Source organism: Silurus aristotelis (genome assembly GCF_946808225.1).
Source record: "Silurus aristotelis genome assembly, chromosome: 26".
In the NCBI taxonomy this organism is placed as follows: Eukaryota; Metazoa; Chordata; class Actinopteri; order Siluriformes; family Siluridae; genus Silurus; species Silurus aristotelis.
The window spans coordinates 8,344,431-8,370,460 of NC_139599.1; the positions used below are offsets into that span (position 1 = coordinate 8,344,431).

General features: G+C 37.5%; 1 protein-coding gene and 1 long non-coding RNA gene across 3 annotated transcripts in view; both read left to right on the top strand.

Annotated features, from left to right (window-relative positions):
* c2cd2l (c2cd2 like) overlaps positions 1–26,030 on the top strand; it is a 46,186-nt gene that overhangs the window by 7,233 nt on the left and 12,923 nt on the right. For both annotated transcript variants that reach the window (XM_083531853.1, XM_083531852.1), the window contains exons 3-4: positions 21,250–21,345; positions 23,741–23,860. In XM_083531853.1, coding sequence (XP_083387979.1) covers positions 21,250–21,345; positions 23,741–23,860 — 216 coding nt within the window. The remainder of the gene's footprint in view (positions 1–21,249; positions 21,346–23,740; positions 23,861–26,030) is intronic.
* On the top strand, positions 5,034–10,170 carry LOC310720932. Its single transcript, XR_014531874.1, has 3 exons — positions 5,034–5,829; positions 6,830–9,740; positions 10,060–10,170. It is a non-coding gene; the product is annotated as an uncharacterized lncRNA (long non-coding RNA).

The following is a 26,030-nucleotide window of genomic DNA, read 5'->3' on the forward strand; positions in this document are numbered from 1 at the left end:
AGTAATACTTTTGAAATTTTTTGACATTATTTTGTGTGCAGGATTTAAGAAATGATCTGTGATATGTTAATGAGGAATGCACATTGCATGTAGGAAGTGTGGCCTCAGTAGATCTGCAATAAGTGTGCGGTAAGCATGTGAGAATTTCAACTGAAAAAGATATTTAAGTTCCCTGTTATAGGCTAACCTGCAATTATGTACATTCCCAGTTTATTCCCATTAATTCTCTTTAATTCCCATATATTCCACTTAACTACGGTTTTGGAAATTGGAACACTCTATCATAGGCAAAACCAACTGCACTGAAATAACAAATATTCATCATTACACTTCAGTCAGCACTTTATTCTGTTCAGGGTTGCAGTGGACCCGGGAACAATGGCTGCGAGTTGGGAATATATCGCCTATTCATTTCCAAGGACCATGCATACATGCATACGCACTGTCTTTGACACCTAGGTGCAATGAAGTGTAACCAATGCACTTACTAGCAGTTTTTTACTAGCAGAGAATTCGAAAGAAACTCTGCCACTCATTATTTTATTATGTACAATAATAATGGCTTTTTAAAAAATGTTTTTACATTGATGCAGAATTGTTTAAATTAGAGATTCTATATACGGAAAAGTTTTAGTTCTTAACTCCTAGAAAGCTAGCTCGATTGTAGTTAATTTACACGTGAGCGATAGTAGTGTTCTGTGGGCAAACATCAAAATTTGACGTTTCGTTTAAATTGTGTCAAAGATAAGTTTGCTAAGACATTAGCACTAGCACTTCACACATACAGTGGTTCCCCAAAAATCCAATAGTGTCTTAACAATTTTGATGAAACTTTTTAGTTAAAACATAGTTTAAAATTGTATTTCTAACAGTATTAAATTTAAATTGTTTTCGAGTGCAGGTTTCCTTTAAGGATACAATATCTCACAAAAGTGAGTAAACCCCATACATTTCAGCAACCATTTTAGATCTTCTCAAGGGACAATACTATAGAAATGAAACTTGGATATATTTTAGAGTATTCAAAAGTGCAGTTTGTATAGCAGTACAGATTTACTGTCCTCTAAAAAAATAACTCAACATACAGACATTATTTTCAAAATTGCTGTCAAAAAAAGTGAGTAAACCCAAAGTGTCCTATTCATCATGTTTTTGTCTGCCTGACAGAACCATACAAATTTGTGTATCTTGTATTAAATAGAGTATTTGGTGTTAGAGCCCTTTTTGAATTCTTTTATACTGACTACTGGATGTTCAACATGGCACCTCATGGTAAAGACTCTCTGAGGATTTGGAAAATAGCATTGTTGCTCTCCACAAAGATGGCCCAGGCTATAAGAAGATCAGTAACACCCTGAAACTACAGTTACAGTACAGTGGCCAGGGTCATACAAAGGTTTTCCAATACGGTTTACACTCGGAACAGGCCTCGCAAGGGTTGATCACAGAGTTCTCATCTGTGCGTCAGGTGCAGAAGCTGACTTCAAAAGACACAAAAAGACGCATGAGTGCTACCAGTATTGCCTTAGAAGTTGCAGAAGTGGAAGGTCCACTTGTCAGTGCTCAGACCGTATGCTGCATGCTAGTCAAGTCAAGTCAAATCAAGTCAATAAGCTCTTATTCCCATTTCAAGCATATAGTTGACGCAGTACACAGTGAAATTAGACAACGTGTCTCAAGCACAGCTGTCTCTGGTGTCCATGTACTTGGTAAAGTCGGGCTAAAGACGCAAAAAGCACCATTTTTGGATTCAAAGATGCCGCTGCGTGCTACTTTCACCAAGAGATGTAATTCGGTTCAGAAGGAAGCCTCTTCTGAAGCTGACTCACAAAAAAAGAATATGTCTTAAGACCTGAATCCTATTGAGCACCTGTGGGGCATCATCATGCGGAAGGCATTTGTCTAACATCCAGCAGCTCTGTGATGTCATTATAGAGGAGTGAAGAGGATCCCAGCTACAACCTGTGCAGCTCTGGTCAATTCCATGCCCAAAAGGATTAAGGATAGATAACAATGGTGCTCACACAAAATATTGACACTTTGGACACAGTTTTGACATGTTCACTTAAGGTGTACTTACATTTGTTGCCATGTATTTTGACATTATTGGCTGTACGAGGACAGTAAATCAGTACTGCTGTACAAGCTGCAAACTCTAAAATATATCCAAGTTTCATTTCTACAGTATTGTCCCTTGAGAAGCTCTACTAAACTGGTTGCTGAAATGTGAGGGGTGTACTCACTTTTGTGAGATACTGTATACACTTGACGTTTGCATTGGAATGTTGCTTGGAATTTATTCGGTTTTGGTAAACAGTGGGTTAAAACTACATGCAGAAAAGGTTTACAGAGGAAGGGGAACAGGGGGAAAATAAAAAAACGAGCCCCACTGTTTTTTCCTCTAAACGTCTCCACAGGGTAGAAAGCTGACACTTTGTAGTGCCCAAAGCCCTGTTTAATATTTTACACGCATTAATTGGTATTGGGTGGGTCAGGAAAAGGCTTTCTCATGTCTGGTGTTGTGATTACAATCAGTCTGACAATACTTCGTTTGATCTTGCGGATTGATAAACAGGCAATGCCTTCGAGCTACATGGGGGGAATGTTGGTATGTCGCGGGTTTACACGCGTAGCTTTTCGCGTTCATCAGATCGCTTCAGTTCATTTGAATGCGGTCGGCTCTCCTCAGCAGTGACGCCGTCACGAAATGTGGGATGAAGAAATCATTACTCGAAATGTCACTCTGCGCAGCATTCCAGTGCTGAGGCAGACAGTTGTGCCTGTGCAGAAACCTAGTTATTTAATCGGGCTGCCAAAGGGAGGTATGTGGCGAGGAGCCGGTTACGCAATCCTCGTGTCCTCTTAGCTTGTTTGTCCACAGTCAGTGGGATTTCCAGTGAAAGGGTGGGATCCTGCAAAAAAAAAACAAAAAAAAAAAACAGTCCCATTTACAAGATTGTGTTTAATTTGCGGCGTGGATGGGAGCCAAGTGCCGAAACAGCACGTAGGGTTTTCTTGCCGTCAACCGTTGTGAAAGATTGTACAGACCGTTATGCACAGAGCTGTTGTGGAGTCAGGCTTTTTCGTGATTTTTCTTACGTTTGAGAGAGAAGAGTCTTATCACATGTCTGAGCAGTTAATAATGAATTTCACATGTTAACTCTTGTCCTGTGTTAATGTTTCAGTATTCATGACTGAGCTCAATGTTTGCTGTTATATTAACCTTCTTTCTTCTGGGAAGATCTTTCATTAGATTTGCATTCAACCACAAGGGCTTCAGCAAGATCAGGGACTGATGTTGGGTGAGGCGGCCCGGGGTGCAGTCGGAATCCCATTTCATCCCAAAGGTGTTCAATAAGGTTGAGGTCAGGAGATCTTTCACTCCAAGCCACGTAAACCATATCTACATGGAGCTGGCTTTGTGCACAGGAACATTGTTCTGAGTCTTAAAGTTCATGTGAAGGAAAAATGTACAATTGTGTGCCTCCAGCCTTGTGGTAACAGTTTGGGAAAGAAGCACATATGGCTGGAAATGTCAGGTGTCTATTTTCGTTCATTTTGTGTATATTTTATGTGCCATTGCACACAAAACAACATTATATACTTCTGAGCATTGCAGCAAAGGGCTGTTAATGTCAGCTGAAGAATAGAGTCTAGCGCTGCTGCTATCGATTATTTTAGTAATCAAGTATTCTACCGATTATTCCATCGATTATTCGAGTAATCGGATAAGAAGTACTTATTAAAAAGCAGTACTAAATATGCAAGAGAGAAAGTAAAACAGATCTCTTAAAATGAACAAGTAATTTTTTGATTTATTTATTTTTTTTACATTTTTATTGCCTACAAATTGCATACAAGAATATCAGTAAAAACTACACCCATTTAGTGCATTAAAATGCCATATTACATCAGTTCCCTGGTGCGCTAGTGGTTAGGATGCGGCGCTCTTTTACCGTTGCGGCCGGGGTTTGATCCCCGGTCAGGGAACCCCAGCCAATAGGGTTGCACAAGCCTTAGTGCTAGTCCCAAACCCGGATAAATGGGGAGGATTGCGTTAGGAAGGGAATCCAGCGTAAAAACATGTGCCAAATCAAACATGCGGATGGTCCGCTGTGGCGACCCCTAATGGGAGAAGCCGAAAGTTTTAATTGCCATATTACATCAAAATACAAATACTGTGCGCTCAAAAAGTCGATCCGCAGTAGCTGAACAGAGTAAGTTATGGGAAACTATTCATTTATTACTAATACCCATGTATCTGTTTATTAAATCTCCCACAGTATCGTGATGTGGTCTCTAGAAACGCTGTTAGTTCAGATAAATGGATACATGATACGTCATCTGCTTTGTACTCAAATCAAACAGCAATTGAATTTGCCTGGTGAGAAATTTCTGGTCATGAATACGTGGAAACAGCTTCAGGACAGACTGGCCCGAACCAAGGAAAGTCCAAGAGAGGCTGTCTGGCTGTTCCACATAGTACAGCGTTACCGGAAAAGTCATAAATCACCCTCCTGAGTCCTGACCTTTAAAACACAACACGCATTAAATAGCTACAGCAGGAACATACATTAGCAACTGCTTTGTTGTCATTTGAGAAAGTATTTTTTGTCCTTAAAATGCTACTCAATTTCAAATATACTTTATGTTCAACAGTATTAGGAAACTTAACCATCACCATCATATGCTTATAGAGCATACCATTCTGTAGTTTGTTCTCCTTTTTCCTGCTAGAACAGCCTCCAATCTTCTGGGAAGGATTTACATTAGGTGTCCCCAAACATTGGTACCATCATTTGGTATTGGGCTGCACAGACAAAATAAAAACATTTTAATGTTTGTTTTATTTTCATTTTATTGACTTTAGCAGTCTGCATTTCGTTTTTTAAAATGGTTTCTTCCGCCTATGCCAATTTCCCACACTTGTTTCAGTCGCAGGTTTTTAAAAATATTTTATTTATGCATCGATAAATGAACCTCCCACTGATTCTGCATGTTGTTTGTATATGTAATAATGAAATTAATGAACAACGTTAAACAATCTTGCTATTGCAGCTATTCTGAATTATACCTTCAGGGTTGGATGTAGATTTTCAAAAGCTGGTTTAAAAAAAATTACATTCAAATATTAAAGTTTACTCTTAATGTTTGCTAGGACTTCCCTGCTTTTGATTTTTTAAAGGAAGTTAAACACCTTTTTCACATCCTCTGTAATAGCTGAATATGCTCTCAGTTTCCATGAAGCTGTTGCTCATACCATAAATTGGACAGGTCCCTAGAGATTTCTCATTTCCATTCACTTGTAAAATGAGGTTCGAAGGAGAGCTCTGCATTTTGGAAGCATTGACCTACAATCTGTATCCTCATATAAAAGACACTAGACCGAGGTTTGCCTTTAGCAGCTGCGTATGGAAATTGAGCAAGTAGAGAAATGTGGTCCATTGTAGAAGAATTTCTTTCCTTTTAAGAATACTCTAGAACTTTTTTACTAGCGAATCTCTGCCATCTGTGTCTGACGTGCATGCGCGAACACCATAGGTTGATAATAATAAATCAAATACGTATGTTATTCATTTTCTCTAAAATGAACAGACAGGTAAATGTTCATAACTGGTTGAAATATATGACTTTCTAAGTGGAAATAAAGTTTTCCCTCTGCTGAAAAGCAATCAATGAAAGAATGAAATAGATTTTTGGCTTAATTTGGAAATCCATTTAATATAAATGAAGGCTGTATGCAGAAATATGTTGTAAGTTAATGTTTACAGGCTGCTCGTAGGCATCTGTTATTGAAACTCCCTGTTAGCCGCAATGGCTGTGTAACAGGTGCATTAATCAAATCAAATCAAATCAAATTTTATTCATCACATCCACATACATACAGGGTACGACATGCAGTGAAATGCTTTATACGACGGTCCGGCATGAGGGGAATAGGGTGGGGGAAAAGAAAAGAAGCAGATAAATAAAGTATAAAGTATAAAAAACTATATAAAATATAACAATATGAGTTATAAAAGATATATAAAGATATATGTATGTGAAACAAAGAGAAAAATGTATATACAAAAAAATATATATATTCTTATAGCAGTAGACAGTGAAACAGTAAACAATGTGTAACAAAGTGTAAACAATAGACAATTTTTGTGGTGGGTTGTCCATAAAGTGTCCGTGTGCGGTATGGTGTGGTGTAAAGTGTCCATAAAGTGTCCGTGTGCGGTATGGTGTGGTGTAAAGTGTCCATAAAGTGTCCGTGTGCGGTATGGTGTGGTGTAAAGTGTCCATAAAGTGTCCGTGTGCGGTATGGTGTGGTGTAAAGTGTCCATAAAGTGTCCGTGTGCGGTATGGTGTGGTGTAAAGTGTCCATAAAGTGTCCGTGTGCGGTATGGTGTGGTGTAAAGTGTCCATAAAGTGTCCGTGTGCGGTATGGTGTGGTGTAAAGTGTCCATAAAGTGTCCGTGTGCGGTATGGTGTGGTGTAAAGTGTCCATAAAGTGTCCGTGTGCGGTATGGTGTGGTGTAAAGTGTCCATAAAGTGTCTGTGTGCGGTATGGTGTAGTGTAAAGTGTCCATAAAGTGTCCATGTGCGGTATGGTGTGGTATAAAATAAATAAATATAAAGTGCGCTTTGCTGTGCAAGTCCAGAGTTTAAAGTGACGTGGTGCGAGAGGTGAGATCTGTACAAAGAAGAAGTGTGATGATGGAGAGAGTGGGCCAGTTTTTAGATCCTGGGTGTTTCCTGGTTTAAACACCGAATGGCCTGCGGGAAGAAGCTCCTCCTCATTCTCTCTGTGTTCGCTTTCGGGGAGCGGAAGCGTTTAAAGAGAAGAATTGCATGAAGCGGAAACAAGGCCGGTTCATGTGTTTCATATCTATTATTACAGCCAAGATTGTAGAGTGAGAGGAGGTTATGCTGAACAGTATGTCCTGACATTTATACTGTTTATGCCAATTCTGTAAATGAATTCAGAAAGCGTTATGCCAAATATGTGTGTAGAGGCTTATGGGGTTTTAAAAAGGTTAGCTGCAAAAAAACGTTTTTATGTTTTTTCTTCATTGTTGAACTTTTAATAGTTCAGAACGTACAATTCATCTTAGCTTTTTTGAATATTTCCATTCCACCATTTGCTGTTATAATAGCCTCTACTCCTCCGGGAAGGTGTTCCATCAGAATTTGTAGTGTTTGTGGAGATTTGTGTTCATTCAGCCACAAGCGTGTTCAAATTTATCCAAAGGGTGTTCACTATAGTCAAGGTCAGAGCTTTATAACAGGCAACTCAAGATCTTCCACTCCAACCCATAAAACCATATCTCCAAGGAGCTGGCTTTGTGCACATGGGCATGTCATGCTGGAGCAGGTTTGGGTCCCTTATCCTTTGTGGCTTTGTGGCAACAGTTTGGGGAATATATATATATATATATATATATATATATATATATATATACTTTTTTTGTTTAAAATAACTCTTTGCAACTCCTAACGCGTAAAGACAGCAGTCCCGACGTTTCGTACTCGGAAACTTGGTATGCTCTCCTTAACCTCGAGTACAGCAAATATCGTCAAACCAACATGGCCGCCATACAGACCTAGTAGCTTGGTAAATGTGTAACACTGGTTGTTTTACGGAAGCAAAAATGCATCGCTTATCAAAGTTGCTCGACCAGCTGGTTGATAAAGGATTAACATGGAGGTGCTTAGGTTTGGTTTGTTCATCGCTTTAGGTTAAAAATGATTGATTTCTGAATTCCGAATTCTCATGCAATATAAACAAAAACTTAATAAAACCAACATGAATAAAATAAATAGTATATAAATATGAAATAATAATCACACAAGCTTTCTGCTTATACTTCATCACGTTTAAAAATGACATATTAAAACCTAACCCATTGCACATGTTTAAATACAAGCTTTCACGATATCAACATTATGGAATTCATTTTATTGTTATTACTTACACTTGCTATAAATATTGACAATATCGATTTCGATAAATGCACATCATGCATTTTTCAGGTTGTTAAAAAAATACACTGAGTTGATCAATTAGGAAGCGGAGTGTAAATTTGCACAGGATCGAAAAATGTTTTATATGATAAATCTGATTTATTTGTATGAAATGTTTCAGGGCTTAGAAATTGTGATTAGTGAGCTGGCTGAATAACATATTCTGTAACAAATATTACCCAAACAATTTGTTTTGTTTAACAGCCTGTTTGCTGCCAAGGCAGTGGTTCATGTTTTGTTTCTCACTTTATGTGGTGCAAAAAAACACCAGTCTCTAAGCACTTACTGCGCAGCTGAGATGAATAGCTACTCTAAGCTAATCCACCCAGTGCTTACTCTCTCAGTGGAAACCCCTAATACATTTGTAATTAAATCCACCTAACTGGAAAAATCCTGCTACAGGGACTGCACTATGTGTGTATTTCTGCGTGTTTGTGTGTATCCAAGCTTGGGTAATGAGGAAAAGTTTTAGCTTACGCTAGGTCAAGCTCAGAACCCTGTCGGCATAGCTAGAAGAAAACCGACACCCCTGATTCTGTCCCCAGCCATGGTGACCAATGTTACAAAACCGAATGTATGAGATACTAAACAACACGTCCTTTTCACCTTTACTGTCCTGACATTCCGATTTTTTTTTCATTTGCGCAAAAGGGATGAATGAAGAGACCTGTTCAGCCGGTTAGGGATATAAGCTAGACAAACAACACAATCGTTAGCACACTGAAGCGTTCCCATTTTGCAAGATGCAGTTATTAGGTCTGATCTAGGAAATGAAGAATGATTCCTGACAGTTGACTGTTTGTTAGAAATTATCGAATGGACAAAAAGAGAAAGTAGTCCCATCTTCAATCGACCGCGAACTCCCGTGATGCCCTCAGATTTTAAAAAAGCTGTGTGCACACGATCTGAATGGAGGAGTGACAGCCAGAAGAGGTGGAGAGGTCACAGACGACCGTGTGTGTGTGTGTGTGTGTGTGTGTGTGTGTGTATGTGTGTGTGTGTGTGTGTGTGTGTGTGTGTGTGTGAAAGAGATAGACAGAACGTGGAATTTGCCTATGGTGGGTAGTTGATGGATTTGTATACACACCACAGGCAGCACTGCCTTACACAGCAAGTGCACTTCCACTTCACCCCCGATTATTCCTCTAACATTCCTGTTCTTTCCAGTTTCACAGTTTATTATTTTAACAAAGAATATTTTTTTTGGTTCGAAGAGAAGAGTATTAGAGTGAAGTAGAGTAGAAGAGAGAAAAGTAGAATTAAGAAGAGTGCTGTATAATATAGTAAAGCTGAATAGAGTAAAACAGAATAGTTAAGAGTAGAATTGAGAAGAGTAGGACAGAATAAAGTAAAGTAAAGTAGAGTAGAATAAAATAAAATAACAGAAAAAAGTACATTAAAAAAAGATTAAAGCCGAGTAGAGTAGAGAAGAGTAGAGTAAAGTTGAATAGAGTAAAACAGAATAGAGTATAATAAAATAAAGTAGAGTAGAATTGAGAAGAGTAGGGCAGAATAAAATAAAATAGAGTAGAGTAGAATAAAATGACAGAAGAGTAGAGTAATGAAGAGTACATTAGAGAAGAATAAAGTAGAAAAGAGTAGAATTGAGAAGAGAAAAATAGAGTGAAATACAGTAGAGAGGAGTAGAGTGGAATAGAGAATAGTAAAGTGGAGTAGAATAAAAAGATTAGATTAGATTAGATTAGAGTGAAGTACAGTAGAGCAGAGTAGAGTAGAGAAGTGTAGAATTGAGAAGAGTAGAGTAGAGTAGAGAAGTGTAGAATTGAGAAGAGTAGAGTAGAATAGAGAAGTGTAGAATTGAGAAGAGTAGAGTAGAATAGAGAAGTGTAGAATTGAGAAGAGTAGAGTAGAATAGAGAAGTGTAGAATTGAGAAGAGTAGAGTAGAATAGAGAAGTGTAGAATTGAGAAGAGTAGAGTAGAATAGAGAAGTGTAGAATTGAGAAGAGTAGAGTAGAATAGAGAAGTGTAGAATTGAGAAGAGTAGAGTAGAATAGAGAAGTGTAGAATTGAGAAGAGAAGAGTAGAATAGAGAAGTGTAGAATTGAGAAGAGAAGAGTAGAGTAGAATAGAGAAGTGTAGAATTGAGAAGAGAAGAGTAGAGTAGAATAGAGAAGTGTAGAATTGAGAAGAGTAGAGTAGAATAGAGAAGTGTAGAATTGAGAAGAGAAGAGTAGAGTAGAATAGAGAAGTGTAGAATTGAGAAGAGTAGAGTAGAATAGAGAAGTGTAGAATTGAGAAGAGAAGAGTAGAGTAGAATAGAGAAGTGTAGAATTGAGAAGAGAAGAGTAGAGTAGAATAGAAAAGTGTAGAATTGAGAAGAGTAGAGTAGAATAGAGAAGTGTAGAATTGAGAAGAGAAGAGTAGAGTAGAATAGAGAAGTGTAGAATTGAGAAGAGAAGAGTAGAGTAGAATAGAGAAGTGTAGAATTGAGAAGAGAAGAGAAGTATAGAATTGAGAAGAGAAGAGTAGAGTAGAGAAAAGTAAAGTAGAATAGAATATTTATTAATCAATGAGGGGGAGTTGGTAATGTGAGATATAATGATGTTATATAACCAAATAAGCCGAAAAATCCGTGGACTTGCACATTTGTCCGAATATTATGCATTTATTGCTATCAGACTTTGTGAAATTCTTGTGGCAATAAACAGCAAAAAGAGACTAATGGAGGAAAGGATTCGTTCTAGTTGTTGTTCTGTAACCGATAACAGGAATAAACGTGTCACAGCAGCTCAATCTCAATTACATTACATCTCTTAAAAAAAATTATTTTTCATACTGTTTTCTGTTTTAATCGGCTGCCTAAAAACTATAAACGGTTAAAACACGGGTCATTTTCTTATTTAATGCATTTTCTAAGCATTTACAGCATACTAAATAAAGAATCAAACGTGACACTGTGCTGTTATACGAAAATAAACAACAAGGTGGTGAGAATGATTCTTTGTAGTGGTTTGCCTTATTATGTTTAATTTTTCCTTATGTAGAACAGCTTCATGTAAAGTGTTCCTCTGGTATTTTTTTTTATAGCTAGAGGCATTAAGTTTTTTTTTTGTAAATGTGATCTTAAAGTGCCACTACAAGACTCTATTGGTTACAGTTACAATCACACAAATCCCTGGAGCATATTACAGTACGAATTTTGAATTGTAAACTCTAAACAAACTGGTGGGGAAAAAAAAGTAAGCTGATGCACCACAAATGATTACACGAGCACTGGCAAAATGTCCTAGAGTCACATGCTTTGGATGAAATCCAGACACTTTAGTTTATAGTATCAGTCTGTGTAAATGCACTTTACCAGATGACCGAGGTGCATTGTGGGCTACGTGACAGAGTTGCAACTGAGTTTGGTTCTTCTGGTAGGAAGCACATGGTTATTAAGAGGCTTTTACTCTCTTATTCACACACACTCGTGGTCTCAGTAATCTAAGCATTTAGCAGAAGGGATGGCAGACGCAGCTGGTTGTGTTACTGTGTCAGCAGAAGGACATCCTTCTGAGTGCTGAGAAGTGTGTAGACACAAATTAATATACAAACATTGACATAATAAAACAGATATTCTACACAAATACAGTATATGGGCAAAAGTGGACACCCAATCATATATTAAGAAAAAGTCAGGTACTGATATATGGTGAGGAGGCCTGGTGTGCTGTCAGCATTCTCATTCCTCTCAAAGGTGTATATCAGACCACACCAACCCATGTAAACCATATCTTCATGAAGCATTGTCATGCAGGAACAGGTTTGGATCTCCTAGTTCAAGTGAATTGAAATTCATGCTACCACATACAACTTTTTGGAAAGAGCTACTGTGTGGAAAAGTCAGGTGTATCAATATTTCTGTGTATATAGTATAAATACTTGCCTCAAATATATATATAGTTATTATTACTAATTACTAATTAAGGGAATGTAAATGTCAGCATTGTTAAACTTTGTTTATACATAACTACTAAATTCATTCTTACCAGCAATCGTTTTGCAGAAGCATAATAATGTAATCATGTTGCCACAAAACGTAACGTGATCGTTTGGACTCACGATATATATGTTGTATATAACATAGAACATATGTGTTTGTATTTATGTGTGAGTGTGCGTGTGTGTATATATGTATATGTATGTATGTATGTATGTATGTATGTATGTATATATATATATATATATATATATATATATATATATATATATATATATATATATATATATATATATATATATATATGTATGTGTGTGTGTGTGTATATATATATATAAAGTTATGTATAAAAAAAGTTTAACAATGCTGACATTTACATTCCCATAATAAGAAGGCGAAAAAAGGAGCCGCAACACAATTCAAATTTATACTGTAAAGTATCCATTTTTCTCACAAGTAAATTTCATCTAAATTACTAGTTCATGCAGATAAAGTGGAGATGAAACTGAAGGGTCGCAAACACTTTGGAAATGACTTTTATAACCACAGATGATGTATGTGCGAAAGAGATTGCAATAAACATGTGATATCATGAGAGGTGTAGCATATCGGGGAAAGTTGTAGCTCAGTGGTTAAGGCATTGGACTCTGGATCGGAAGGTCATAGCTTCATAAATGTATTAATTTATCAGTGATTTTCTATTGAATATCAGATTTGTGTTTTAGGTTTCTGCAAATGTTTGTTCATGGGAGATTTTGTTTGTAGGCTGTAAGGGATATTCAAGGGTGTGTTCAAATGCCTCAACCAGATGTTACAAACTCCTGCATTGAATAAAGTGAATGAAGGCGAGAAAGTTTAATTCTCCACCCCGCACACGCCGGTTGAACATTGAATGTGGTCATCCGGCGGTTCCTTATCACTCAAGGATAGGATAAACAGGGACCTCCAACCTTTTCTACACCACATAACTGTTTCATTTTGAAAATATTCTTGTGCCTATTTTGGTTTGTTCGTTTTTATTTACAAAAGAACCAATGATTGAATCGCTGAACTGCTCTCTGGCTCTGGTGTCTCTCTCTCTCTCACTCAGACACACACACACACACACACACACACACACACACACACACACACACACACACACACCTGCTGTATATTGGACACTGACCAGAGTTTGGATTTAGTAAACATTGACATCTCAACACTAATTTGCATACACCATCTATGATGTTATCCCCTTTTTTGATGTTATCCTCTATGATGTTATCTCCTTTTTTTTTTTTTTAGATCTGCATTGGATTGTAAGACATGTTTGTTCACAAATGGTATATGGGTGTGGAACCAGTCAGTGTCTAGAGCTGGAAAATCAAAGGACTGGAATTTCAGTAATGACTGGCGCTCGGGTGTGAAGGTGACTAAGCATGGGCGTATCATCTTTGTTCATCAAGACCAAAACTATAAGAAGGTTACAGTCACAGTCTGTGATACTTGAAGTTTGTTTATCATCGTGGTGCAGCTTAGATGTTCAGTCTATATAAAATTTTAAAATAGTTTTTGCGGCGTTCTTGCTTTGCAGGAAGACCGATTTTCGTTCCTATACTGCACCACTTATAAATCATGGCATGTTCCTTACATCACACCACAACTCCACTACTGCCAGTCATCGTCACATTACTCAGTTTTTGCATAAAGTCAAAGCTTCAAAATTTACATCAAAGGTTTGCATAGCAGCTGCCAAACCCTTCCTCAGATTTTCTTATTAGGCATATCTGGCATAAATAAGTACTGCAGTTACATAAGGTATATCATCTATGCTATTTATTTATTCATTTAATATATATTTTTTTACAAACAGCTTTATAGAGCTTAAAAAAAGGCTTAGATCTTGACCTTTTAGCTTGTAGTGAAGGTTGTGTGTATGTGAAAGTGGATATTGGGTATTTAGGCACATCTGGGATGACACTATTTCAGCGTCTCTGATGGTGACAGTTGATATTTGAGTCACCAAGTCTTCCACCCACTCCTGTGTCCCCCAAGCATGCCTCCATCCGGATATTTGCCAACCTCCAAAAAAAAAAAAAAAAAAAGACTTCTCTGGCTATTTTTAACACCTACCTCCTATCAACTACAGATAAAGGACACAACGTCCACTCAAAATAAACACCGAGACAAATTCATGCAGACACACGGTGTGAAGACTAGCAGCTTTGTTGTACATTAATTACAAGCTTTTTTTTTTTTTCCAACCACTTAAAGCAGAAGGAGAACCAGAGAGGCAGAGACGAGAAAAAGCTTTAACATTGAGCTCAGTCCTTTTCTGGGCGTGTATCTAGGTTGCCAACACCAAGAGACATTCTGTACACCAGAGGCATGACAATGTGCCATCCTCTCATTCCCTCTCACACACACTCTCGCATGCGCAAGTGACACATATAAAAACAGCCCTAGGCTGGTCGACTGAGGAATACAAGCGACGTACAGTTGGATTCTGACCCAGAAGAGCGTAGGTGCTAGAGAAACGCCGGATTTAATTACAGCACCCAGGGAATACTAGGCGTTTGCCCTGCTCGTACACGAGCCAGTAGCCACTGTGGTGTGTGGCTCGAGCTGCGTCAGCTAAAAGAAACCCATATAATTAAAAAATGCTCCATGCTTTATTACGTAAACCTCTTCATTTATGCCATTATCCAGCCAGCAGCATTGCAATACACTTAATCCTGCAGAGCTTCAGTTAGTGCTAAAGTCAATCAATAGGAATTTGGGGGGGTGACCATGGGATGTTTGTTGGTCCAAGACAGACTGGGCTTTCTCTAAAGTTTACACATGCCGGTGAGGAGAAAAAACATCCGTTCAGCAACAGTTCCAAAGTGGTCAGAGAACAATGGCCAGATATGTTTGAGCTGACAGGAAGTTTAACATGAGGTGAATGAGCTAGAAGAACCTCACATGGGATTTCAAGCCTTTCAGCCAAGAACAGAGACTACATTGGGCACAAGATCTTTGAAACAAGACAGATAAAGCCTGGCCTTTCAATTTCTCAGGTCAGAATTTGGCATCAACTTCATAATCTATGGACCCAGTTTGCCTTGTGTGAGCATGCTGGTGGAGGTGATGTAATGGTATGAGGAATGTGTTCTTGAAGGGACATGAAAAATACCTTAATACCAGTTGCTCTTTGTTTGAAATCCACAGCATATCTAATTATTATTTCTAACCATGTGCATCAGTGTATGGCTACAATTGGCCTGTATATAATGACTATTTCCAGCACACCACAAAAGTGATTTATTCTGCTAATGGAAATGGATCTTGAAGAAATAAAGCTCAATGTATCAGGTAGCTGGGCAGGCTGAGCTTCTTTCATCTTGTTTCATTTTCATCTGACAAGCCAAAATCTTTTCGACATAGTTTCAGTCCAAAGTTAAATTCATGAAAAGTTTATTGTTGGCTGTGTATTGCTGATGGTGTTACTGCTTCTACCATATTAATGCTATTACGAAGTAAAACTTTCTTTCGGCTTCTCCCATTAGGGGTCGCCACAGCGGACCATCCGCATGTTTGATTTGGCACATGTTTTTACGCTGGATGCCCTTCCTAACGCAACCCTCCCCATTTATCCGGGCTTGGGACCGGCACTGAGAGTGGCTGGGGTCGGTTCCCTGACCGGGAATTGAACCCGGGCCGCAGCGGTGAGAGCGCCACATCCTAACCACAAGACCACCAGGGAACCAAATCAGTCCAACCAAGTAACTGTGGTATAATTAGAACTTTAAAAAATTCTTGAAGAGCATTTTACCAGAATGCTTTTTAACGACAATACTCAGTCATTTTACTCTGTTTCTACATCAGGAAAGCAAAACTACACATGAAGCACACGAAGAAGTATTTACTTTTGTCATTATTCTTCATTGAGTGCCACGTAAGAGTCACAGTGAGCAAAAGGTTACAAAACCTGCAGCCACACCAACCACTATTACAACATTTTGCTTGCATGTCTGTTCATTAACAACACAGTAAAAATGCAGCAACTGTGGTTCTATGTAAGACTTTTCAAGATTTTAGGATATTTAGGTGGACCAGAGATCAGAACATTTACAAATCAACAGTTGCACACTGACCAGCCTGTGTTTTCTATAGTTAAAAAGACAAAAAAAAATCATGGTGTATTACTGAGAAACCAGAAAGCACAAACACCTTTGTTCTAAAGACTCTGAAGTTTCAGAAGCTTCCTGACTTGTTCAAACACTCGGTACTTCCTGCATACCAGAAAACTCCACTCGAAGTTTTTTTCATCTTTTTTGAACCTTTTTTTTGTATCGAATATCACTTTAAACTTGTGTGTTCATTATTAGTTTTAGGTGATGTGGTGGGACCTTCATACAAACACCTGTGAATGAGAATGATCGGTTACTATAGAAACGATAAGCTTTTAGAGATGTATTAAGGTTACAGCTTGAGAAAGCACCAGAGCAGTTTTTAAAAATGACCACATACCGTCTGCTTCGACAATTTATCCGTGTTGCGATATAAACACTGTTACCATCCAATATTTTGTACATTTTAAAGCAATTTACTTTTTTTTTGTTCTGCATCACACATTTCTATTCAGAGATCAGCCCTAATACTGTTTCCCTGTCAACACAGTACGGCTGAATCAACGCAAAGCATTTAGGAGATGTCAGAGAAGTCTTCCGAGCGAGTGTAGAAGAGTGGAAGTTGGTATGCAGTAGCTTTATTTGGGACGCATCTGCACAAGCATTTGCAAATGCCCTGTATTCTGCAGTCATCTGTTTACTGCACTCAACATGTCCTCTGGGTGATGGCATGACTCACACTATCTCACAAAAATACACCAACATTGGACACACACACACACACACACACACACACACACACACACGTGCACACACACATACATATACACACACATACATATACACACACACACACACACACACACACACACACACACACACACACACACGTGCACACACATACATACACACACACACGTGCACACACATACATACACACACACACACATGCACACACACATGCACACACACATGCACACACACATACACACACACACACACACACACACACACACACACACACACACACACACACACACACACACACAATGTCACCAGAGACATTTCTCTGAGGAAGATATAAAACAGTGAGACTGGCTCAATGAACTAATGATGATAGCGTAGTATAGTGCATAATCATTAGTATCCAGAGCGTGTCGAAGCTGCTATGTAGGGAATTTATTCAACAAGATGTGTGCGTGCTTGTGTGTGTGTGTGTGTGTGTGTGTGTGTGTGTGTGTGTGTGTGTGTGTGTGTGTGTGTGTGTGTGTGTGTGTGCAGCCATTGCATAACCTGAAGTATGTGCCGCATCCTGGCGACAAATGTGTGGCCAGAAGGTCAAAACAAATCAGCCTTGTTAATCAGCTGAATAAATGTATTCCAAATGAGATTCTGTGAAAGCGAAGGCTCTTTCGATATTCATGATACACAAAACACAGGTGGAATAACAGCTTTTTTTTTTAGATATATGAATTTTTGGATCTATAAACACAGGCATTCATGAACTACAGAATCTTCTGAACCTGTCAACCATATTTATATATTTCACCAATTTACACTTTAAAAAAATTCAGACTTTGCACTTTTCAGGATTTCGGGAACATCGGCTGATCCAGAAATCGGTTCTGAAATGTAAATACTTTTACACACAAACAGCCCCCTGACCAGCCTGTATTTTCTTCCTTATTGTTGATAAGACAAACTTGATCAGAGCTTGTTACTGAGAAACCAGAAAGAACAAACTCCTTTGTTTTTAAAAAACCTCTCAAGTTTCTTTAACTTCCTGATTGACTTAATATCCCGGAGGCACAGAACACAAATGAAATAATGGCTTTTATTATTATTTTTAATCCATGAACACATGCACATGCAAAAATATTTATATATCTCACCAATTTACACTATTGAGATATTCAAATATTCCACTTTATGCATTGAAAGTCACTGTGTTATCGAGATGCAATGGCAATAATGTGGAAGGGATTCACTTCTGGTGTATTTTTCTTAGCTCTTGATAAGTCAGCACAATGGCATTTGTTTTTGTAGCGCAAATACGTTTCCCAAGTTACAAATTCAAAGTGTAAAAGGCAGCAGAATCAGTGTTTATGTCTTAGTGTCAATAAATGTTTATATTATGTCTTTGTGTCAATAAATGTGTATGATTCATCCATCCATATTGGTCTGCGTTTTAGAAAAAAAAAAAGGTGACGAAGTAATAGAATGATTATATCAATTTCTGGAGGTAAATTATTGTGGTTTTGTTCACATTGAAAGCTGTCTAATTTTAAACCACCAAATTACTGCGTGTCAATAGAGAACGCGAAACAGACTTTTTACTGGTCACATGTACATTACAGCAGAGTGAAATGATTCTTTGCATAACCCTAGCAATATTAGGAAGTTGTGGTCGGCCATATTACATCGCCCCTGGAGCACAGAGGATTAAGGGCCTTGCTCAAGGGCCCAAAAGTGGCAGCTTGGGGAACACTAGCCTTTTTTTTTTTTTTTCTCTTGTAGTTAATAAGACAATAAAACCAGCTTGTGCTCTTGCAAAGAAATTCTGAAAGCCACTATGCAAAGACAAAAAAAATAAAAAATCATACTAACCATTACTAAGCTCTGACGCTGAAGACTTCTTTCAGAAATGTTTAATACATTTTTTTTTCATTTCAATAATATTACCATATCATTGCTTGCTAAATAATATATTTTTCTTGCTATACAAGACTATGGGAATGGGAAGTTCATGGCGATACTGGGGCTTAAACTCTTGAACTGTAACCCAGAGCCTTAACCACTGAGCTACGACTTTCCCTCAGATTATATACTATATGTATTATCAATACATTATAATAAATGATAATATATTATAAATAATGTGTTATTCAGTTCTTTGTTTCTAACATTTCTAATAGCAATCAAACAAACTCAAAGTTCTGCTCTTCAGTCAGCAGATTGCTAAGTCAGGAACGTTTGGCTGCACCCAGGTAAAACTATTTTGCGAGCTGAACCGAGATCAGCATTTCTTTCGATCAAGGGTCAAGGTTTAGCTTGAGAAATCATCTACTGAATCAGCTCTTTCCTCACTTGGCTTGTCTTTGCTGCATTATATTGTAGCAGCATTTTCCACACATATAATCGAATACTTTGGCTATACTTCCGAGCCTCCTGGGATATTTCATTATGTTAACAAAACATCATCTAATTCATTCATTAATATGTCGAAGGAATCAGTGCACCTCGTTTTCAGTTTGGCCGTGATAGCTCAGGGGAAGGGGGGGAGGGGGAGGGAGAGAGGAGGCACACATCGGAGGCAACTGAGAGAATGAGAGAAAAGAACGGGCGGAGATCATAAAAAATTCTTCCTTCCTATTAATGATTAAATGTTAATTACCATATGAGTTTGATTGCCAGCCAGCAAATAATAATTGTAAAGAGGCTGACAGACGCTCAGCTTTATGAATTTGCTCTGCATCAGCTACTCTCACTCAGAGAAGCTTTTAATATTTGCATGCTCTTACGGTATTTTCCTCTTCCAGTTCAGCCGATTGTAATAATTCCATGTAAGGCATTTTCGAGCACCAGATTGCATCTGATGCGTAAAATTAGCTCAGTTTTTGTTGCCTGTAATAAACCGGGACCTGTTATAAGTGACCTGTGCTGGAACTGGTGCAGCTCAAACTCCTTTATTTATTGGCAGCTGATTCATTGTTTTGCAGTTTTGTATCTATCTTTTGTTTTGTTTCATTTTTGTTTTTGGCTTGAGATACATGATTTCATGCTGGGAAATTAATTCAGTCTAATCCGGGCTAGATTTAAACATTTTTAAAGTATGATCAGACCGAATTAAAATCTGGTTCAGTCATATGTCCAGTTTCAGAAATTTGAATAGTGCAGGAATATCAATTTACTATCTTCATCAAAAAAGTGCCTTAATAAAGAAATACATGCAAAAGTATAATTCAGATAAAGAGATGATGGACAGCAGCAGGCATGACATTGTACAGCATAGATCTTAAAGCTTGGGGGGGGGGGGGTGGTCCGCGGCGGTACTGAAATGGGTCCGATAATTAATGTTGAATCAAAGATCATTTTTGTAAAAAACAAAACAAAAAAAGGGAATGGATAAAACATCAAAGATAAATTATTTAATTCAAAAGAATTATAATTATTACATTCAAGTTCTATTCAACTTTAAGCTGATGATCATGAAAATTGATATTTGTCCACCTGACAATAAAAGGAAAATGCATAAAACTGCAAGTCTTTAAACATAAAAGACAACTGTGACAACTTTTTATGTTCAATTGTGAATTTACTTGCAAAATATGTTTGTTTGAAGCTATTTGAAAGATTTGAAAATATATAAAAATATACAGACAATGACGCATGAACGACAACAACGTATTTTTAATTATCTTAACATAATATAACTAGTATATTGTGATCGGCTTCTATTAACATCAATGGCTATGTTTGACACATTTTGTATCAGGGGTCACCGCCCCATGTCTCTATCTCTATGTTTTTAACAGTTCCTTGACCTGTAGAATGTTGAAGACCCTGTGTTGTACAGCAAAGCTGCGGCCGGCTTAATTTATAAGTGGAAAGTCGTTACTTGGAATTTTGTTGGGTTTTAACTTTATAAATTTGAGTTACACAGTGGTGGAGGAAAAACATGGCCTCCATATTTATCTGTTATTAGCAACCAGTAATGTACCTGCATGTTAAATGCAAATATTTGGATATGCAGCAGAACTTCACAGATTGAGGAGACCGTCACAATTTTTCATGGTGTTGAGGTGGCATTTTCTTTGGTTTTGCCTTAAAAACAGAGGTCAATTTTAGGAGTTACTGCTTTTAGTTGAACCCTGGATAAAACAGCTCGGTGTAAACAGTATGAGCTCTTTCCTTTCCTTTCCTTTCCTTTCCTTTCCTTTCCTTTCCTTTCCTTTCCTTTCCTTTATTGCTGGGTGAAGTGATGTCCTGAGTTTGGCATTTGCTGATTAGCATTTTTTGGCCCAAAGCACTATTGTGTGTCTGTGGAGAGAGGCAGTTACGTAGTGTTGAATCCCTGTTATTTATTATGTAATAAGTAATTAAAAGGCTTAGTTATGTTGTACATGAATTTAAATTGTGTGTCTCGCTCATGAACACACTGTGACATGTTTTTTCTGTCTGTCTCTGTTTCATCATAGAGCTCAATTCAAATCACCTTCGATGATGGTCTTCAGCACCCGGTATCTGCATGCATCGATCATGTGACCTGCACAGACCAGTCAGCACACAGCATGGTGAGGCAGCAATCCCTCTTTTTTATGGCTCTCATGATGCCGCATAATGCTGTGTTCACGTGTCTACGGTTATTCAGTACAAGTGATGACTGCAGCAGTAAACAGCAAAGCCAACCGAAACATCAAGGGTTCTTAAGCTGTTTTAGTGGGATAGCGCTTTATAGAGCAAATGCTATTAGACTGTCATGGAAATGATTATTATTTTTCTTATCAGGTTAAATAAGGAATAGAACACAACCAGCGTTGCTGTCATAGAAGAATAATTATTGCTGAGGTGGTGTGAAGCAAATGGGTGGATTATTTTACAACACGTATTGAAAGCATTATATTGCTCTGATCTGAAAACTGTTTGCCAACAATTACAATTTCTCATATGTCAATAAACACCATGTATTTTATCTGTTATATTTAATATCGTAAAGCATTCGCAAGGCAGATTACTTCCTGTTCTCACTTCAGTATAAAAAATAAAAAAAACCATTTCCCACAATCTTTCTTTCTCTTGTAGTTAATAAGACATTAAAACCAGTCATTTTGCAAAGAAATTTTAAAACCCGCTACCCAAAGGCAAAACATCATACTGATGGTTACAAAGCTCTGACGTCAAAGACCAAAAATGTTCAATAAAAAGAAAAATGTTTTTTAAACATTCTCCCATATCATAGATCATAAAGTCTTTAAATATATAATATTTATAATTGCCATACGAAACGAAGAGAATGGAAAGTTCTTACTATAGAAAGGGAAATATATTAGACTAATTACATTGATATACCCTGTGTTTTATATTGCAGAAGACTTATATATAGTACAGCTTGTGCTTTAACTCAAATTAAAATTGTTACAGAATTGAATAAAACACCACCCAATTTATCCCGTTGTTATGGGGCTGAGGTAAAAAACTAACGGTGGTATTTATATCTGCATAAAGATTTCTGTTGTTTTATTACAAAACACTAAATATCTAATCTTCTGTCGATATCTTACTGCTGGCATGTGAACACAGCTTAAATATTTTTATTATAATGAATAGATTTACTTTTAATGAATAAATCCACTTTTGTGTATGCCTGTGGTCACCCTGTATCGTCCTGTGTTGTAGATTCCGTGATAAGTACCACTGTATATTTTGAACATTCAGTGTACAGTTATTACTCGATTACTTGATTCATGGCAGTTCTCAGCATCTAATTCCAGCACCTGAGTTTGAAGTTGCATCAGACAGTATGTATAGAATCTGAGAGTCTGTAACTTTAGTTTGTTGTTACAGTAGCTTGCATAGGTTCAAGATTTTCACAAAATAGCCCATAATATTTAGGTGGGTTGGGGGTGATAGTTTGCTTATTTAATCACAATTTAATAAAATGTCAATGCTGTGATTATATGTGTTCATATCTATACGTTTAAACTCCTAAATTAGGTCTGTTGCTGCCATGAGGCATTAAAAGGCACGTAATTAGTTGAATGGGGTCTACATCTGTGTAATTAAAGTGTCACTTGTTCTCAGAATAAATTGTTTGTTTAGGGCCCAGAGTAAACATAATAAAGCAAAAAGCATTAAAAAGACTAAAGTGCAATCAAAACAAATGCAGGAACAAGGTCTGAAAATTTATTAAATGGGGTTTAATTCAAAGAAAAACAACCTATAGAGAACCTTTACATCCTTTGAAAATGGAAAGAACATGGCAGAACTCTGACTTTAACAGAAGAAAGGGATCCATAACTCAGATGGGAGAAGCCATTCTCAGGAAAACCATAGCCCAAAACCATAGCCTACAACACTTAATAAAAATGAAGCATAAATGTACAGAAAGGTTACCTGTTTTGCTGATAAATTAATATTACACTTGGTATAAGGCATTATGTTGGGCGGAACCCCAATACTGCTCATCAACCTGAGAACACCCTTCTGACATTGAAGCATGGTGGTGGTAGCATCAAGGTGGTAGTAGCCCTTTGGCTTCATGGTAGGTTCTCTGAGTAAACTCTCCCTTACCAGCTGGTATTAGTATATGCCACTTTGGGATATTTTTTTAATAACGAAACATTTCCAGGACTTCGTCCAGACATGGCATGATCCTGTTGTTTATGTTCTTTTTGTGTGAAGTCCATATAGTTTATTATGTATTTTTTCATATAAACTAATCATATCAGATCCTGCAGACAACTGGAGCTAATTCTTTTTTTTTTTTTCTTTTATCAAGGTTTCCTCTGTATTTTGTGTTTTGTAGATTCATCCTATATAATTTAATTATTTAGGTCCTGCTTTTAACATTATAAAATGATAATAAACTTTTATAGGGTGGTGTAGAGGGTGTATACTGTATTGTAGTATGCAATGACTATAATGTGATTATTCAGCGTAGATTTAAATTCTGTCTTTTCCCCCTTCAAGGTTCTGCAGTGCAAATGTTCGGTTGACACAGTAACATTCCCTGTTACCGTCACTCAGCAGTCACCTGCAGCCGTCTCCATGGATACATACCAGGTTTTCATGAAGCCCATACAGGCCCAGGTAAAAACATAATGTGGAATTCCTTTCAGAAGTCTGCCTGGATGTGTGTTACTGTGTCCTTATCATAAGAGTTTTACACTGGATTTTGCTCAGGGACTCTCTTTTCCAGCTCTGATACCCACTGCTCTGTACATCTTTCTTGCTTCTGAAACACCCGATTCAGGGCCACGGATAATTAACTGATCAGTTGGAGCAGGTTTTTTTTTTAAATACAGTACCAATCTACAGTCATCTCCAGAAGCTTCTCTGTGGAGAATCCTGTTTTCTGTGTATATATTCAGACAAATATTTGGTACAAAACATACCATTATAGTTAAACACACAATTTAAACGGTCATTCTGTTTATCTTTAGGGTTAAAGTAAATCCAGTCTTTATCCAGGGAACATTGGCTTCAAAATGGCCAGTTAGTTGCAGAGCTTCATAAACACACATTCAGATCTTGGGTAAATAATTACATCCAGTCCATCTAAATGGATTTAGGGGAGGTGAGAGGAAACCAGGGAAACCAAAAGAAACCTATGGGAGAGTGTGCAAAAAGATCCACGCATACAGTAATCTAAATTATGTTTTATTATATATTATAAATAAATTATATGCCATATTAATATTAGAATAATTAATTAGTCTACTACAATGGCTCAGGACCACCGGTTGCATTTAATCACGTATGCTGCACACCTCCACAACGATGAACTGTAATGAATGGACATTCGGTGTGAGGAGAATGGGTTCCCTTTTGAGTCTGGTTTTTCTCTAGGTTTCTACCTCATGCCATCTACCTCATGCCATCTCAAGGAGTTTTTCCGTGCCACAGTCACCACTGGCTTGCTCATCAGGGACAAACGTATACATTATTTTATGACCGCTTTGTCTGTGTAAAGCTGCTTTGTGGCAATGTCCATTGTAAACACGTATTACAAATAAAAATGGATTGAATTGGGATGAATTAAATTAACAGTTGAATCAGGACGCCTCACGTTGTGAGATTTGATAAAAACTGCTGTACCACAATTTATAATTGAATTTAATAATTAAATGCTTAGTTTGACCTCAAATAATGTGCTCGTTACAGTGTCAAATTGCTGACTTGATTTGTATTTACTGTACAAAATAAAAACTTATCGTGATGTGATACATATCCAGCCATATATTTGCATCAAGGACATTAATACTGTCATTAAACTATTAAGGTATGGTTTGCTGTATTCCCCACCTGACATGTGGCACTACCAATGGAAATCGCCCTGGGTTTTTGCCTTATAAACTGGCTTCTGCATAATTCACTTGCTGTTCAGATCGCCTAAAAAGAGTCAAGAGTCTTATTTTAGTCAGCTAAAATAAGATATGCTATAAATATCTAATCTATCTGTTGTTTCATGCGACGCCTTAGGAGAGCTGCTTGTTGGAGCTTGTTGCTTGTTGGAGGTGTGCCTACAGTGTCGGTTTACACTGTTCTCCTTTTGCCATCTCAATAATTTAATGAAGCCTTAATGTGACTGTTGGGGCAGTGGTTCATGGTGGAGCAGGCAATGATATTGTTTCTCTGGGAGGTATTCTTTACAATTATAAGGGCAGGACAATTATGAGTGAAATAAGAACACCTATTAACCAGGGCTGTATTTGTAATTATATTCGATGGGAAACATATTTTGTAAAGTAGTCATAATACACATAATGCATTTCAGAAATGAAGTCAAGGACAAAGCTCAGTGTCCAACATTGTTCCTTTTGTTCGTCAATCAGGTTTTACTAACGTCAGCCACACCTTTCAGCTTATATTAGGTTTATTTTTGTGGTTCTTCACTGGGTGCAAGGTCTGTTCATGAGGAACACGGCCACACAATCAATAGTTTGGTAGTTTATGCTTTTTTGTTGTAATCAATGTACCATAATTGGGCAGCAGGTTAGTTGTCCATACTCCTTGTTCTTCATTCACAGCTGTCCAGCAGTCAATTACTCACAGTAAGCTGTTCATTTTACCTCTAAACAACCAGAGAAAGAGAAAACTCTATTTTTAATTTCCGAATGTGTTGTCCTAACAAAACATGCTTTACTTGGTTCACAGATGTGATCTGGCCTTTGGCATTGTGGTTAATCTTATTTTTATTGTTGTTGTTGTTGTTGTTGTTAGCAGTCACTGGTGATTGTCCCAACAACCAATCATTTAT